At 42.7% G+C, this 17,521-nt stretch overlaps 2 protein-coding genes across 12 annotated transcripts in view; both read right to left on the bottom strand.

The window, feature by feature from the left end:
* Nucleotides 1-8,784, bottom strand: part of NR2C2 (nuclear receptor subfamily 2 group C member 2) — a 28,008-nt gene extending 19,224 nt beyond the window's left edge. For 2 of the 6 annotated variants that reach the window (XM_075574646.1, XM_075574647.1), the window contains exons 1-4: nucleotides 8,518-8,784; nucleotides 5,072-5,197; nucleotides 3,671-3,871; nucleotides 18-120 (exon numbers count right to left, since the gene is read on the bottom strand). In XM_075574646.1, coding sequence (XP_075430761.1) covers nucleotides 18-120; nucleotides 3,671-3,871; nucleotides 5,072-5,179 — 412 coding nt within the window. In that variant the 5' untranslated portion in view covers nucleotides 5,180-5,197; nucleotides 8,518-8,784. Of the gene's footprint in view, nucleotides 1-17; nucleotides 121-3,670; nucleotides 3,872-5,071; nucleotides 5,198-8,439 lie in introns of all 6 variants that reach the window. The other 4 variants (XM_075574643.1, XM_075574645.1, XM_075574641.1 and 1 more) reach the window with 4 other exon arrangements.
* Nucleotides 8,785-12,031: 3,247 nt separating this feature from the next.
* FGD5 (FYVE, RhoGEF and PH domain containing 5) overlaps nucleotides 12,032-17,521 on the bottom strand; it is a 95,252-nt gene continuing 89,762 nt past the window's right edge. For 5 of the 6 annotated variants that reach the window (XR_012788614.1, XM_075574639.1, XM_075574640.1 and 2 more), the window contains 3 exons: nucleotides 15,828-15,956; nucleotides 15,014-15,168; nucleotides 12,032-13,632 (listed from right to left, as the gene is read on the bottom strand). Coding sequence is in view for 5 of the 6 variants with exons in the window: in XM_075574639.1 (XP_075430754.1) it covers nucleotides 13,596-13,632; nucleotides 15,014-15,168; nucleotides 15,828-15,956 (321 nt within the window). In the remaining variant the exon portion in view is untranslated. The remainder of the gene's footprint in view (nucleotides 13,633-15,013; nucleotides 15,169-15,827; nucleotides 15,957-17,521) is intronic. The other variant, XM_075574638.1, reaches the window with a different exon arrangement.

Below are 17,521 nucleotides of genomic sequence, written 5' to 3'. Positions count from 1 at the left end.
TTTAAATGGACTCTTACCCGATGCTTTGTCTCCACAAACGACACAGTATTCTACTATTTGTGGGCGCTGGACTTCTGCTTTTCCCAACAGTCGCTCTACAGAAGCTGCATCTGTTACAATCTGAACGGAAAAACACATACTTATGAATACACAACAGCAGAAAGGGATCACCGCTAGGTGGCGGTGATGAGACCCTGGTTGCATGAACACTATACCCAAGTTGCTGACAGATCATCAAATAAACTTTTATGTCATCAATTTAAAAGGCAATGGATGACATAGATAAGGGAAGCGGATGTGATTGGTCTAGAAATAAATAGGGCCTAAAGTGGAACAATTAGAGCTACATAATTGCCAATATATTTCTCGTTGTATTGTTACTTGTCTTTAAGTGATATAGTATTAAACAGTAATAACTCTGATAGAAAAACGAATATATACAACAGTACGCGGTCAGTTACTGCGACGTATTAAAGTCAGTAATTAAAAAAAAAAATCTGACGGTCAATGCAACTGATTGCACTAGCAGGGACACTGAGAAAGTTACAACTCAACTTTTATTATGGTTACTATAAAAAAAAAAGCTTCCTGTACTAAGACCATTAGTAGCTAAAAAGGCCCAACCCCACAGACAGCTAGGACATCATAAGAGTCGGAAACCCAGCTGTGTGCAAATACAATAATGTTACACAATATACACAGTTTGTATATCCAGGTCTGAAGCACTTGCATAAAAATGTATATTGTCAACAGAAAAAGTCCCGGTGACAGATGTGGTGCTGGATGGGTGACTTTAGGCTTATTGTGCTGTTTAATTTAGCCAAAAGTGTCGTAAGAATTTGTATAGGAGCCAAAAAAACGATCAGCTAGATGCTATGCAATGTTGTCATGTTGCAATGGTGGTAGCTAACAAAAAAGCTAATACTGTTGGAAATTTTAGTGTGGTTCTTGGTGGTTAGATCAGTGTTTTTGAACTGGGGTTCCCAGGAACCCTTGGGTTCCCCGGGCGTAACTAAAAGGCGTCCCTGCAATTTTCAGATCATTTAAAAATTGGGCAAAATACAGAAGAATTTACATATAATATGCATCAGATCTCAGACGGACTATTAGAGAGGGTTGGGGTTCCTACGCATTTCACAATATAATCATAAGGTTCCTGAATAAAAAACAAAAAGTTGAAAACCACTCGGCTAGATATTTCCTCTAGAGATATTGCTGACTGACCGTGCTGTGATGGTTTAGAGCTCGTGCTCCCTGATAACTGCCTTACCATTTACAGTAGTAGCTATTTAGAGCAATGAGTGATGGTCCAAGTAGATGAGGAGTTCTGACTAAAGACCTTATTCTCTGTCTTTTCTAGAGGTGGGATTACCTAGAGGTGAATCCTTTGTGCTATGGTTTCTAATTACCCTTAGTGCACCTACCTAAGCCACCTAGAAGTTGAGTGAGTATATTTGTTTCACTTATAAAATACAACTTTACAAATCTTAACCCCCCTGCTTCTCAGCTGTGGTATGTACTGTGAGTGTGTGCAGTACTTACACAGTGACTGGTCTGTATAGTAATACGGTGAGTGTGTGCAGTCCTTACACAGTGACTGGTCTGAATGGTAATACTGTGAGTGAGTGTGTGCAGTCCTTACACAGTGACTGGTCTGTATGGTAATACGGTGAGTGTGCAGTCCTTACACAGTGACTAGTCTGTATGGTAATACTATGAGTGTGTGTAGTACTTACACAGTGACTGGTCTGAATGGTAATACTGTGAGTGTGTGTAGTACTTATACAGTGACTGGTCTGTATGGTAATACTGTGAGTGTGTGCAGTCCTTACACAGTGACTGGTCTGAATGGTAATAATGTGAGTGTGTGCAGTCCTTACACAGTGACTGGTCTGTATGGTAATACTGTGAGTGTGTGCAGTCCTTACACAGTGACTGATCTGTATGGTAATACTGTGAGTGTGTGCAGTACTTACACAGTGACTGGTCTGTATGGTAATACTGTGAGTGTGTGCAGTACTTACACAGTGACTGGTCTGTATGGTAATACTGTGAGTGTGTGCAGTACTTACACAGTGACCGGTCTGTATGGTAATACTGTGAGTGTGTGCAGTACTTACACAGTGACCGGTCTGTATGGTAATACTGTGAGTGTGTGCAGTACTTACACAGTGACCGGTCTGTATGGCAATACGGTGAGGGTGTGCAGTACTTACACAGTGACTGGTCTGTATGGTAATACGGTGAGTGTGTGTAGTACTTACACAGTGACTGGTCTGTATGGTAATACTGTGAGTGTGTGCAGTACTTACAGTGACTGGTCTGTATGGTAATACGGTGAGTGTGTGCAGTACTTACACAGTGACTGGTCTGTATGGTAATACTGTGAGTGTGTGCAGTCCTTACACAGTGACTGGTCTGTATGGTAATACTGTGAGTGTGTGCAGTACTTACACAGTGACTGGTCTGTATGGTAATACTGTGAGTGTGTGCAGTACTTACACAGTGACTGGTCTGTATGGTAATACTGTGAGTGTGTGCAGTACTTACATAGTGACTGGTCTGTATGGTAATACTGTGAGTGTGTGCAGTACTTACACAGTGACTGGTCTGTATGGTAATACGGTGAGTGTGTGTAGTACTTACACAGTGACTGGTCTGTATGGTAATACGGTGAGAGTGTGCAGTCCTTACACAGTGACTGGTCTGTATGGTAATACTGTGAGTGTGTGCAGTACTTACACAGTGACTGGTCTGTATGGTAATACTGTGAGTGTGTGCAGTACTTACACAGTGACTGGTCTGTATGGTAATACGGTGAGAGAGTGCAGTACTTACACAGTGACTGGTCTGTATGGTAATACTGTGAGAGTGTGCAGTCCTTACACAGTGTCTGGTCTGTATGGTAATACTGTGAGTGTGTGCAGTACTTACACAGTGACTGGTCTGTATGGTAATACGGTGAGAGTGTGCAGTCCTTACACAGTGACTGGTCTGTATGGTAATACTGTGAGTGTGTGCAGTACTTACACAGTGACTGGTCTGTATGGTAATACTGTGAGTGTGTGCAGTACTTACACAGTGACTGGTCTGTATGGTAATACTGTGAGAGTGTGCAGTCCTTACACAGTGACTGGTCTGTATGGTAATACTGTGAGTTTGTGCCGCAAAGAAACTAAGAAAAAAAGAAACCCTTTTTTTAAATAAAAGGCAAAGAAACGCGTTGTGCTTGAAATATAATATGATCATGTTTCTTTAATGTACTGTATTACTGAGGCCTCTGGTAACCACAAAACAAGTCACCCAACCTAGGCCTTATGTAAATGCAACATGTGATTCCCAGTAATCCATTTAGACAAAATGTAAACAAAACATGCGATGCTTCTTGGACCAAAACTTAAAAAAAGCTTATAAACTTGAAATATTATGGCTGATATTTTTTAAATGGTGCTACACCACAAGACACCGTCTAGAGCCAGATAACTTCTTACAAGGTAGCACTGCTTTGCCAATAGTACTACACCTGAGTAGTGCCCTATGTTTTATAGGCTAAAGGAAAGAATACACACAGTTAAACCCCTTATGCTGGTATTAAGGAGACACTTTGTGCACGTGCCGAGTATCAGGAATACACCTTTGCAAATGCAATGTCCTGCTCTCGAGCACATACCTGTATCCGCCCGGGCACAATGTTTTCTGTGGTGGCGAAGATAAGCTGCTTTGCATTGGCAGATTCGGGTGTTGCCAGTATCACCTTCCCTGCTCCAGTTCCACCAGGAGTGGTCAAAATAAACTGATGTTTGGACGATATAGACGAGTCTACGGACGTCACTATATGAATCTTCTGCCCGGTCTGCTGATCTGTCACTATCTGTATAAGACAATAGAATAGCTGTATATGCCGTGCGCTGCCTGACATGTCACTGCTCATATTAAAGCAGAACTCCCCCCACCGAAGCCTGCATGTCACCTGCTTTTAATTTTATTTTTTTACTGTTAAAAATTACGTATTTTTTCCCCCCCATCTTTAGCTGTTGAGGTTACAACTGTAACCTTTAGACTTCACTAACTCTGACGTACGCTCCATTTCAACTACACACCTCCTAAACGCAGCATCTCATTTTAAAAATAAAAACAAAGTTAGAAAGGGCATGAAGAGGCCTCTTAAAGTAAATAAAATGCACAATATTGAGCTTAGTGCAGACTGCTTTAATAACATACTTTTGACTGGACTATAAGATAAGGACTGCCAAGTAATACAAATATTACAAACCTACATTAAAATATGGGCATGCTGCTTTAAATGGTAGCAAATAGCGCATTATTTTAGTAATTACAATCTGTTTGCATTTACGATGTTTTGGATCCCAATGTAGAAGACAGAAGAGCACTCCTGCACTCAAATAGGCACGAATATTTATTCAGACAATATTTTGCTCCTTACATAGCTGGACACCGATGTCGGAATAAGTGAGCACTGAAATGCTGATTGAATAAAGACTCATGACTGTTTTGGCGTGTGACTATCTTCTCCATTATGATTCTAGGCCTTACCATCACACAAATTGTATTTTTCTTATAATATACCCATTATCCTTGGGATGTGAATGGGAAGGCCTCGTCCAGGGTAAAAGCGAGCGAGCTGGCGCTCGAGCGCCGTGACGTCAGGCGCTCATGTTGCTCGGGTCGATTCCGGGCCAGCTAGCTGCGCGCGTGGGTGGGCGTGCCCGTGACGTCACGTGGGCGGTTCGCCCTCATTGCCTGAACCGAGCACGTGACCAGGGCAAGCGTGACAAATTACAAAAAAAAAAAAAATTGTCTCTGCAAGCGTCGCGCCTCCCCACGCTCACGTGCGCGCAGTATGGACGGGGGGATTGAGTTTGATCGTTCTGATCGCGAGCCCGGGCGAGGCCTTACAATTATTTTCGATATCTTACCTTAGAATTAAGAATTTAAGCTGCATTGGTTTAATAAACACATTTTTTTGGTGGAGGAACTTCACTAATGCTGGATGATTAAAAAATAATAATAATAATAACAATATACCGCTGAAACAAAAGCATATACATACTTTGAAAGAGCCGGGAAGCTGGAATGACGGTACCTGGACACGCTGCGGGGAAGACAATGCAGAGTCTGTGGAGGAGATTATCTGGATACGTTGGGAGGGGATGGTCATCACTGAAGATTCCTGAACCTGACACAAGAGAAAGGTCATCTCACTTTAGCATACTTACTCCAATGAATTATAACATACGCTGCAGGGCAGTACAATGAGGGGGTGAAAGCAAGCACAACCACATGGCAACATTAACAAGAGAACCCTGCTCCGATGAGCTCGCAATCTAAAGGGAAGAAAGACTGGCGACATAAGATATAGTGCAGGGGTGGCCAACTCCAGAACTCAACAGGTCAGGTTTTTAGGATCTCTCTGCTTCAGCACAGGTGGCTCAATCAGTGGTTCAGTCAAAGGCTACCTGTGCTGAAGCAGGGATATCCTTAAAACCTGACCTGTTGGTGGCCCTTGAGGACCGGTTGGCCATTCCTAATATAGTACTTTAGTCAAAGGGGTTTATGTATCAACGTAGAGAAAAGTGTGTTTAGATGCACTGCTCTGTTTTGTGGAGCAGAGCTGCTGCATGTATACGCAGCACTTACATCTGATGCAGTATGCCAGATTTGCGCTTATTCAGAGGTGAAGGATTTTTTGAGGGGAAATAAAAGAATGGTAAAGTCTAATCCCTCGTGACAAATGACGCAAACTGGTACAAAGAATGATGTTATTTTTCGAAGTTTAAATGAAGTGAAAGTAATTTCAAAATGTACAGTAGGACATCGGTAACATAAGCAATGAACATCTAGGTAACGAGGGAAGTTCCTACCCTCCTGAGGAAGCTCATCCCCCTAATAAAATGTGCGTGATATTCAGACATAAGTGGAGCAAATATCTAAACAGGGATTTTAAATACAGGCACACTCCTCATTATTGTACGTGTTCAAGCAGATTCTAAAGAACACGTCTGAGAAACGGAATAAAATGATTAGGAAAAATAAACCAACATGTTCAAATGGAAAGCAAGCATTAGCCTCAAAATGCACAAGGAGGAAGCCTGCGGAATAATAACCCTAACTTATTGTTTACCTCAAAAAAGTCTACGTAAAAGCAGAAGTAAAAACTTACAGCTCGTGTACTCTTCAATAGGAATTATTGTCCAGTTTCTTATGTCTAAAATAGTCGCAAAGAAACATGGAGTCTCCCAGCTCAGCAAGTCCATTGTGAGGATTAATGAGAAATATCACATAACAGAGCTACTTTCAATATGGTGTGACCCTAAATATATATTTATACTTGTGAAGGCATGGACTTCCTTCTATAAATGCTACTGTGCTCAAAGCACATTTTTACTACTTTTGTTGTTTTGGAAATTAATTAGATTGCATTTTCCTGGAGCCTCTGAATGGGGGAGTATTTGTCAATCTTCTTTTATTTAACCTCATCCCATCCACCCTGTTCTTATCAGAGAGCCAAAAAATGTACGGGAGGAAAAGAGAAGGGGTTTGCCAGTGCAAACGCTTGTCGAATACGACTTCAGAAAAATGGGAGCCTCAGCTCATCAGATTTACAAACCTATTTCAAAATAATGATTTAACCCTTTGAGTGCACTATGACACTGGGGCAACGCACAAGTAGGTGTCACCCATGGGTCCTTATGACATTTCTCCTTCATTTATATTTTGCATGTTTCTAGGAAGATGACAACCTCAGCTTTTAGTGACCTGTGATGACGATCGGAGCTGAGTCCAAAGGGTCAAAATATCATGTAGGTGTTGGGTTTTGGTAACAAAGACATCAACCACCCAGATTTCACCCCTTAACACGGGTCACTGCCATTAGTAGACTTTGGAACAAAAGACTACACCCTTAGCAGACTCCACACACCTGATCTTCTTCTAAAAGTGCAGGTGACACTGCTGCATTACAACATGTTTGTGACAGTAAGGCTGCGCTTATAGTGACGGCGACGCGACGTAGCGGCAAAACAAATGCATTGCCGCCGTTGCGTGCGCTTATAGTAAGCGCGACGGGAGCGACGCTAATTCTTGAAGCCGGTCAAATTTGATTTTTCAGAGGCTGTCGCCACGTGTGACAGCCTCTGAACCAATCAAAGACCTGGTCGCCCAGCGACGTCGCCGGAAAGCGAAATACAACTTTCGCTAGCGGCGACGGCCACGACAACGGGTGACGCTATCCAACGCGTCGCCGTCTATATACAAAGGATACATTATATATACACATTGTATATATACATGATACGTTATAAACACAATACACGATAACATTATATATAGATATATATATTCAAAAATGTATGTACGTCTTTATTTGTATAGCGCCATTAATGTACATAGCGCTTCACAGCAGTAATAGTTACAATCATATAAATAATAAGATATAAATAACACAAAGGGAATAAGTGCTTCAGACTTAAAAGTAATCTTTTTGAAAAGCGCTGTACACACACACACACACACACACACACACACACACACACACACACACACACACACACACACACACACACACACACACACACACACACACACACACACACACACACACACACACGAGGGATAAGCACAGATAACATTCCAAGAGACAGTTTTTAAATAAAACCCTTGCTTGCTTTATTCATTGTAACATCGCCGTTGTGTGTATGTATATATATCAGACAGAGGATGCATGGGAACGCCATGCTCTAACAGTAACTGCTCTACGCAATGATCAGCTGACACACCTCTTCCTGATTGGTCACCTAAAACAATCATGTCCCGAGCCCCTCCCACCGAGGTCACGCCCATCCAGCCGGCGCGATTACTTGATTGGTCCACAGCGCTGCCGCTCAGCCCGAGGTACCGCCCCAAAGGTAAATAAAGGAGGCAGAATGCGAGGGGTAGAAAAAATAAAGATGGAGGGTCTTGGCAGGGTGCCAGAGAGCGGGTCAGATCTTAGCATTACCTCAGCTTTGGGGTTTTTTTTTTTTTACCTCCCCCGTGCGGCTCCCTCAGGGCCGCGGGAGGAGGGGCGGCCCGGAGCTGTCTGAGGTACTTCTGCCTGGCGCGGGCTCCCCCTGGCTGCCTGTCCCAGCGCGCGCGGGGCCCCTACTCCTCCCATTGGCTCTGTCCCAGCGGGCGCGAGGAGCCCCCTCCTCCCATTGGCTGTCTGACCCAGCGCGCGCGCGCGGGGCCACCCTCCTTCACCCATGGCCCTTTTCTCGCCCGCGGCGCCTCACGGGATGTACAACTGCCCCTCCCTCCCGTTACTTCCGACACCGGCGACGGGTATTCAGGCTGCTCCAACTACGTGTGAGGACGGTTAGTAGGACTGAGGGGGAGCGGCGGGAGCTTGGTTGCGGGCCGCAGCCTTGGGGGTAAGATTACCAGTACAGGCGCCCCGCCCTCCGCCGGAGGTGACGGGGCCTCTCCTCAGACTAGGCCGCGGGTATTCATCTTCCTTACCTCGTCTGAGGAGGTGGAGGCCTTGTATCCTTCCGCTTCACAGCCGCATCCCCTCCCTCGGCGGGTCTCCGGGGGGCCCTCCTGTCCTCGCTAGATGTATTTTCTGTTTATTCCCGGTAAATGATATTTATTTTTGGTTCTGTTTTGAATTTTTTTCCCTTCGGTGAGAGGTCAGAGGTCGTGACCCCGCGCTCCGCCGCCTTTTTTTCCCCCCCCTCTCCTGTTTCCTTTTCCCTCTCGCGCTGGGTGGACGGAGCGCGGGCGTGGGGGACGTCACGAGGTGCGCGACGTTGATTGGTTGAATCGGATAGGCGGGCACAGGACGTAGCCCCTCCCCCCGGAAGGCTGATCTGACACGTGGGTGGTTTTTTTAGTCCTGGGGACCTGGGCTCTTGCTATAGTTTTTGTTTATTGCAACGATTTTAGTTCAGTTTTATTCCTTTGTTCATTCCCATTTGTATCCTGACTCCTAAGCACAGATATTATCGTGTAAGTACTGTAGAAAAAAAGTAGTCTTTGTATTTTACTTTAAGCCGTTGGCTTGTTTAATGCTGGTACTTTCTACAGTAGTGGTACCCGCCAAACCTTTTGTGGGTGGGTCTTGAAGTCAGGCCCAACTTCAGCATCGGCGAGTGGGACCGGGATCTGCCCCGCACTTCAGCTCGAGTTGGCAAAATCATGTAGAAAGGGGGCCCTGAAACGCTGCAATTTTTTTTTTTTTGCCACTAAAATTAGTGTCTGAACTTGAACAGATTTTAATTTTTAACACCCTTTATGTATGCTGTAGATTTACAGGGGTGCGCAAAGTTTTCCCACTGCGCTCTCCTCCCCTGCTCAGGCCCCCTCCCTGCTCGGCTCCAGGCCCGCCATGGCAAAGCGACATCACCATTTGACTACTTTGGTTGTCATGACCAGGTAGACGTTAGAGGCATCTTGTGGTCCTCTCACATTTAATTTAAATGCCTTGGGAGAGTGTGGGACCTCTAACGGCCACTCCCCCTGTTTGCACACCCCTGCTGTAGAAGGTACAGTAGCAGCATAAAGAAAGCCACCTGCTTAAAGTAAACTACAAGAACTCATATTTTTATGAACTATTATTGTACATGAGGGCCAATCAGCCACGGATGCATAGGATCAGTGCCCCAACTGATAAGTGAATGAATTGAGGACACAATTGGTGAGTGCCAGCTTTTATTTATTTTTTGGGGTAACATATAGGAACTAAAAAAAATTGCAGGTTCTGGACCAACAAATCAGAATGGAAAAGTACTGCTATTAGGGACACAGAGGCTAAGTGACACTCAGCATTTGAAGACTCACAGAGAATTGGTGATAGTTGTCTGCAACTCCCCAGTTCGAGGAGGAGACTCCTTCAAAATCGACTGAAAATGTAGTTTATTGGGGGGGAAAAAACAATTCACCCAATGCAAGTCAGAAGATCCTACCAAGTATCTCAAATTGTTGTGTTTTTTTTTTTTTTTTTTATGTAACTTTAATTTCACATGGTGCCTTTCTCCCAATGAGATTCAAAGCGCTTCACAATTACAGTATAATGCATGGTATGCAGCACATAGGATTATTATAGTCCCTGCCCAGGTGAATTTACTATTATATTTTTTTTTTAATACACCTGTTTGAAACAAATAGAATTTGCAGTCAAAGGAATTGTAAGTACAACTTATATGTTGGAACAGCAATAAAGTGTCTACTGTCAACACTTGTTTTTGTTTTTTGAGGTTTTTTTTTTTTTTTCTGTATCTACTGTTTAATAACTTGCCAAATGTAGGCTAAGTCTTAAATACGAAATTTCAAACGAATTGCAATGTAAATCTAGCGTTAATAGGATTGTTAGGACAGCGGCCGTGATATATATATTATTTTTTTTTGGTGGCGGGCGGTTGCAGAGGTCCTGTGCTCTTCTTTGCATTTAAATGAGGTTAGACATTGGTTCAGCCGGCTTCAGGGCGCGTTACCATGGCATGTAACAGTTGTTGCCGTAATAATGTGATGTCAAATGATGCCGCGGGTCAGGTGACATCACACGACCCTGAGATGAGGGGGTGCACCAACAGAGGAGAGTAGGCGGGAGTGCAAAATAAAGTTTGTGTGCCCCTGTGTTAGGAGACTGCATACATCATTGAGAAAGTGAAGTGGTGCTTATAAAGCCGCGTTAAAGTAACTTTTAGAATATTGTTATTTAGAGAGAGCTTGCAAACAGTTGTAAATCAATATTTATCCAAACAGAAACCCACAGGAATTCACAATGATGAATGTAATTGGAAACAAGGCAAGGAAAGTCAATTTTGAATCTTGTGCTTTTAATGGTTCCCATAACCTTTTAAGTTGTTTTCTGATTAAACATGACATTTCTTCCTCTATCTGTTCTCAGGACTCCTGAGTGTGTCTGTGTTGACTTATTTTTTTTGGGGGGGGGGGGGTATACTACTAGCCTACCCCTTGGAAGGAAGCACACCTGGGACCCCTCACCTTTTGGATAGCATGGACTGTGCAGCACTCAGAGTGAGTCAATCGCTTGCTACATGTTTTCCTGTTCAGGACTTTATTTAGACAATTAGTACGCTATATGGTGTTATTGTTAACTACAGCGTCACTTATTAGTGATCTTACCATCCGGGACTGCAACCCAGTACCTGTCTTCTATTATGTTTAGGGGTCCCCCCTACAAGTATCTGGTTATTCATTCATTTATCCTACTGTTGGGGTCTTTAGCATTACGCAGTCACATGGTCTATATATAACATTTGAAATATTAAGTGTATGTGAGGTTAAAATTGCAAATTTCAACAGTAAAGGTTACTTTGGTAGTCTCGGACGTTGGAGGTTAATATAAATCATGGTTTTTAACGCTTATGGTGTTTTTTATTTAGAGCAGGAATTGGTCAGCGCACAAGATACTAACCCTACAGGTGTTGAACGTCTAGGCTTCTTGGGTAAATTGCTACTTTAAATGCGCATTACAGACGTTTATTTCATAATTCAGTTCTGTAGTACTTAAATAATAATCCTCAAAGAACCGGGCGATACTGGCCAATAATGCCCCTGGAGCTGAACAGTGTTTATTTAAGCTCCTGGGACATTCCCTCAAGTCATGCGCTGACTTGGATGGGCCGGAAAGAAAACGGAACGTTTATCTTGCCATTCATTTCACCTGGTCCCCCTAGGGCAGCGCATTGGGTAGCTCCCACCCTGTTGTGTTTTTTTCTTTAATGAAGGATTTTGTGGTACATTTTCTAACATATCTCATAACTGAATAGTTTAGCTTGGCTAGACGTACAACTGACCAGAAACCAGCATAGGAGAGCTTATGTAGGTCTCCATCATGTCTGTCCTACCAAGACTAGGAGGAGCATATCCTTCATGACATGCCCAGCCATGGAGGGACTATGAGAAATGGCAATACCAAGAAAAAAGCATCCCTTTAAAAAAAAATATCAAGACATGCCATCTAACTAGCTAAGGTAATTGACATTATATTGGGATGTGTCTAGTGAGGTGGTTGTTGGAATAATGTGCCATTGAATGCTGCCTGGTATCCAGACCAAGGGTTTACCTGGTAAAATAAAGCGCAGAATAGTCTCGTATAATATTGTTATGAAAGACACCTGTGGACTTCATCTAGTTTTGGGTGTCTCTGAAAAATGTGCTTGAAATAATTACCTCCCAAAATTGGTGGTAAACAGACTAAAAATGAAACACGAGAATTTCTTTTTTATATAAAAGTTTTATTTTATGCTTTTAAGTACTCTGCATTGTCTAGATGACAATATGTATCCTCCATTTAACAAAACATGTGTTGATTTTAGCCATTCTCATATAAAACATCATAGTGCAAAATCTATTTTACCCATGTAATTGTTAAAGGGATTTTTTTCCCCCTTTAAATTGCTCATAAAGAATGTAGAGCATTCATCCATATCTCAAAGGAAATATGCTATTTACAAAAAAACAAACCGTTTGTAAGTAGGACTAATTACTGTAAGTAAACTATCAGGAATCACAGCAGAAGATAAATGTGTTACGTATGCACTTATTTGCAAAGTGTTTTGCATTCAGAAGAAGTTAAGTGGTCTGGAAGGCCACATCAATGTGTCAAAACTGGCATGGAATGTGTGTGCAAGAGCGCGTTATACTCGAGTTCGCAATTAATTGCAGTCCATGGTAGTTTGTGTAAACTTTCTGTAACGTTAGTAACAAATTTTGATCTAAAATGAGTACAGTATAAAACCTCTAGACAATGACATAGCACTGAATATGAATATGAATTTATACACACGATTATTCCAGATCCTGGTGGACTCTCATTACAAGTGAACTGCTGCTGCTGCGTTAGATATTGGGAAGAACCAAAGCATGTTGTCTCATACATTAAGTTCTCAGTAAACCACGCCATTTAAAATTGAAGTAGTGCTGCTTGACAGAAATATATATTTTTACATTAGTCGTCGGTGATGCCTCATTTAAATACAGTCATTACTTGCCAGAGATATTAGCTCAAAGAATTGCCTCGCGGGGAGTTTGGAAAGGCTGCAGCACCATTGACAGGGGAAGCCAGCAGAGGTTGCAATGTTAACGCCAAATGTACGTGACGGACAGCTGGTCAAAACCGAAATGATGTTACGATTTCAATTGTGGTGGGATTACAGCTGCACATATCTGCTTCCCAGCCACTTTCCCTGGCGCGTGTGTCCAACCAAAATGTTTAAATGCTCGATAAACGCAGGAAGATGGTGGCAGAGAGACTCCGGGGCAGCTGAAGTGAAACGATGGCGGTAGGGAAAGAAGTATTCAAAGCCCAGTTTATGAAAGTGGTTCTGTCTTGGGGACTGGAAAATGAATTGAGATCATGTTCATACACTGAGAAGCCTCCTTGCAGTCCACAGCTGGTAAAGGAATTCAGACAATGGTCATACACTGGGAAGCCTTGCAGTCCACGGCTGGTAAAGGAATTCAGATAATGTTCATACACTGAGAAGCCTCCTTGCAGTCCACGGCTGGTAAAGGAATTCAGATAATGTTCATACACTGAGACGCCACTTGCAGTCCACGGCTGGTAAATGCTATAATACAGTTGCTGATTTTATGGCTCCAACCCACCTGCAAAACAATAAAAAAAAACTGATTGCGTATTTGGTTTCTAATCTACAGTACATGACATTTTGCACAATAACCAGTCAATATATGTATTTTGTTATTGCAAGCATTTCTTTAGATTGTAACGTGCCATGAGAATGAGCCTACCTATGTATAATCAATATGGACAATGGTCCGTGTTAGAGACAAAAGCGTTGAACCACCTAATTCATTAGTCATCAGTTACACGACTTTATTTGGAGCCGGCGTTTTGGATTATCCAACAGTGACGCAGGAGATCTGACCTCTGTGTCGGCATCCTGTCACGGGGAGGGGACCCACACTCTCGCGAGATCTACTTCCGGGAGGAGACTAGGTGCGCGCGCACCCACCTGGCGTTCGTAGCAAGAGTGTGTGACTTTCCAGCACCATCCCTCCACAGAGGCTCCATCGTGGTGACTACAAACGACCTTATATCCATGTCTTTATTTTATCTGCACATTGTAAGTGTCCGTGATTCATCTACACGACATTTTTAATATTAAATTACTATTTTACGCTATGGGTGCCGCGCTGTTCTCTTTTTGTATAATCAATATATGTTAATATTTGTGTGTGCAGGAGGTGCGTTGCCGCCGCGGCCGGCAAGCATTGGCCACGTCATGATGTCGGTTCAGCCAATGAAGGCGAACCAGCCGTGTGATGTCATGGCCGCACCCCCGCCACGCCCCTCCCTCCCCCCCCCCCCTTGTCGGATCTCCTGCTCTTCAGTGGATGTACAGCCGCAGATCACAAGTCGCGGCTGGAAGTGGTGCACACACTGGCAGACGCTCTGGCGCGCACGTGTACGCAGTGACTGGGGCCGTAGCCTAACACTGGTGCGCAAACTGGGGGGTACGAAATTTTGCGGGGGGGGGGAGAGGCGCTGCACTTACAGAGGCCATGTGCTCTTCCCCACAACATTTAAATTAAATGCCGGAAGAGCCCACGAGGCCTCTGTATATCTATTACCATCGCTGCGGCGACTTCTGGCGACGTGTCACCATGAAAACGCGAAGTCAAATGGCAACGCGGCATCACATGGTGTCAAATTATGCCGCCGATGCCGGAGAAAAGGTATTGGGGGGAGGGGGCAAACGGGAGGAGAGCAGGCAGGGGGCGCAAACAAAAAAGTTTGTGCACCCCTGTCCTAAGATAATGGGGGAAAGCATGTTGCAGACCTGTCAGACGTGTGAAAATGTGCTCACGTGTGTTTTTATTGCAAATTTCCGTTTTCTTGATATGCCTCAACCCAAGAAGTAGAAATAAAAAAACAAGATTGAAGTTGATTAAAACCCTGAATTCCAGCGAGCCAATGTAATCACCTATCAAATAAAAGAATACACGTGGACAGAGATGTCTGTACCTGATTGCTGAATTGGTGTCGGCTGCTTTGAAACTATAAAACAAGGTTTGCTTGTGGTAAAGCTGGAATACTGTTCCTAGCTTCGGGCTTTCATCCCACTTGTCAGGCACAACGGTGAAACCTAATAATGGTAAACTTTCCGTGGCAACTCTGTCCTAAAAAAGGAAGAAGAAATGGGGAAGAAGCCATGACCCCCTTAGACGTAACGTGGTTCAGTTGATGAAAGTTGCATTATGGTGGCAAAACCTAGGGGAAAAAACCCACCCCAATAATCAAACACAATCAGTTTCAATGGGGTTTTGTTTTTGAGAAATGTACCCCCCCCCTCCCCTCCAGTATTGCAGCATTCGGGGTCACATTTTGAGTATTAAAAAAAACTATTGTTTCTCTTCAGGCTGAAATAAAAGCACAAGTGTGGCCCATGGGTGACTTGGTAGACATTGTCATGGAACCCTAAACCCCTAAATAAACCCAGAATAAGAAGATTCCCTAGCTTGATATATGGGATTGAGTTAAGCTGCCTGCCTTTACTCACTTGCCACAGTGAACTTGAGTCAAATACCACTACAATAAGAAAAAAGTGTCTAGTTACTTCAACTGCAGAACTGCAACAAGCTCTTTATTATAAAAGCAAAGGAACTTCTGATTTAAGGTTATTTTCTTGCACAATATAGTCAGTACACTTATATTAATACCCACATGGGATATTTTGGGGAGTCACTAATAGGGAAAAAAATTGTTAGGTGGAATAATAAGATATGTTAAGTGCGACTTGTAAACAAAATGTGTGCTTGATTTGAGCAGGTGCGCTTACCTCACATGCAGTGTAGGTGTACAGTACTTTGCCCTTAATAACAAACCAACGTTTTTTCCAGTATTTTTTGCCCTTTTTGCAACGGTGCAAATAACCACTAATTGAGGCATTCTCTCCTGCTGCTGCTGCCTGGGGAGAGACCAGAACATTATTTAACATTTCATTGCTCTTCAGATCTTTTTTCCCCCATTATAAATACACAATTTTCTGCCTGTGCAATGGACATAATTCTTTATCTTTACGTAGCACATAAGCCGACATTACTAATGGTGCGTGGAGTATGCACAGAAACATACGTTACAGAATAGTATACAAGAGATTTATGCCAAAGGTGCAACCATTTAAAACCCTTTCTATATAATCCCAGGAAAGCAAATAACTCTAATCTGCAGTATGTATATATAAAAAAAAATTTGAAGCTATGGTGGGTGAAAAAGGCGACAAAAAACCTCCACCGTTAGCATATAGCAAATAAAAAGATCACTTGTGAGCACATTCACATGTCTTAGACAGGTCTGCCACCCTGCCTTTCACCATTATCACCCAGCATACAGTGCTTCCACTGCAGCAAGGGATTCTGGGAAATGACATGTTAATGAGCACACAGTGTCAACTTTTGCCTGATGTATATCCTTTGGAATTGGATAATGTGCATCTCAATAGAGTTAAAAGCTATTGATCCCAACAAAAGAAAACGTTGACTATTTAATATACTACCACACCCCCTTTTCAACACCCCCTTAAAAAAATTTATATACAATAAAAATTATTATTGAGACTGTAACTTTTATATTAACAGGACATCCCCTGGATTACATTACCGGAAAACAAGCCTGGGTAACACATTTAATTTTTGACTAGTGAACAGGTGCATTATAGATCTGAATAGACATCGCTATTCATTTAAAAAAAAAATCCATTATATGTTAATTTGGGGCAAGTGCAGAGTGAGGCGTTTGGAAATACAAGAACATATCCCACATACATTTCTGAGAATATACTTCTACAGTCTACACGGTATGGATCAGCAATGAACGTAAAACACAGTATTCGGTGAGGCGGGGGGGGGGGGGGAGGGGTGGATCCCTTTTGTTTTTCAACACACATATATATATATATATATATATATATATATATATATATACAGTATATATATTGCTCAATCTCCATGAAATGTGCACCATTGTAGGTCTGTTATGTAGATTAACACTATATAAGAAGCACAATGTAGACAACTAACTGATAACTAAATTGATGACGCTGTATTATGTCAACAAATACCAGATACACTGCAGTAGGTTCATGTTCATTAAACGAGAAAAAATAAATGTGTTAAACTGTTGTGATCTAATCTAGCGACCGTCCTTTAGCAGGAACCATTTTATGGAAGCGTTTTGGACCACAATTCTTGCTTTGTCTCCCGCACTTTATAACGCGCTTATCATCTTCGCTAAATACCATGTTGTAACTATGCACTTGATGAGGTCATCACGCCGTCAGCAATTCCAAAGAATATTTATTAGATTATCAAATCGTTCTTAAATGTAGCAATCTACCGTGACTGACCTATAATTGCTCAAATATTCATGAAAATTAGATTTTTCTGCCAGGTAAGATGAAAAATAAAAGGGTCCCTTCCCCCCCCCCCCCCCCCCCAGAACACAGTGTATATACCGTAGTTATAAATTAAGGTG

The sequence above is a fragment of the Ascaphus truei genome, chromosome 17 (assembly GCF_040206685.1).
Source record: "Ascaphus truei isolate aAscTru1 chromosome 17, aAscTru1.hap1, whole genome shotgun sequence".
NCBI lineage: Eukaryota > Metazoa > Chordata > Amphibia > Anura > Ascaphidae > Ascaphus > Ascaphus truei.
This window is presented reverse-complemented; position numbering and strand designations above follow the sequence as displayed.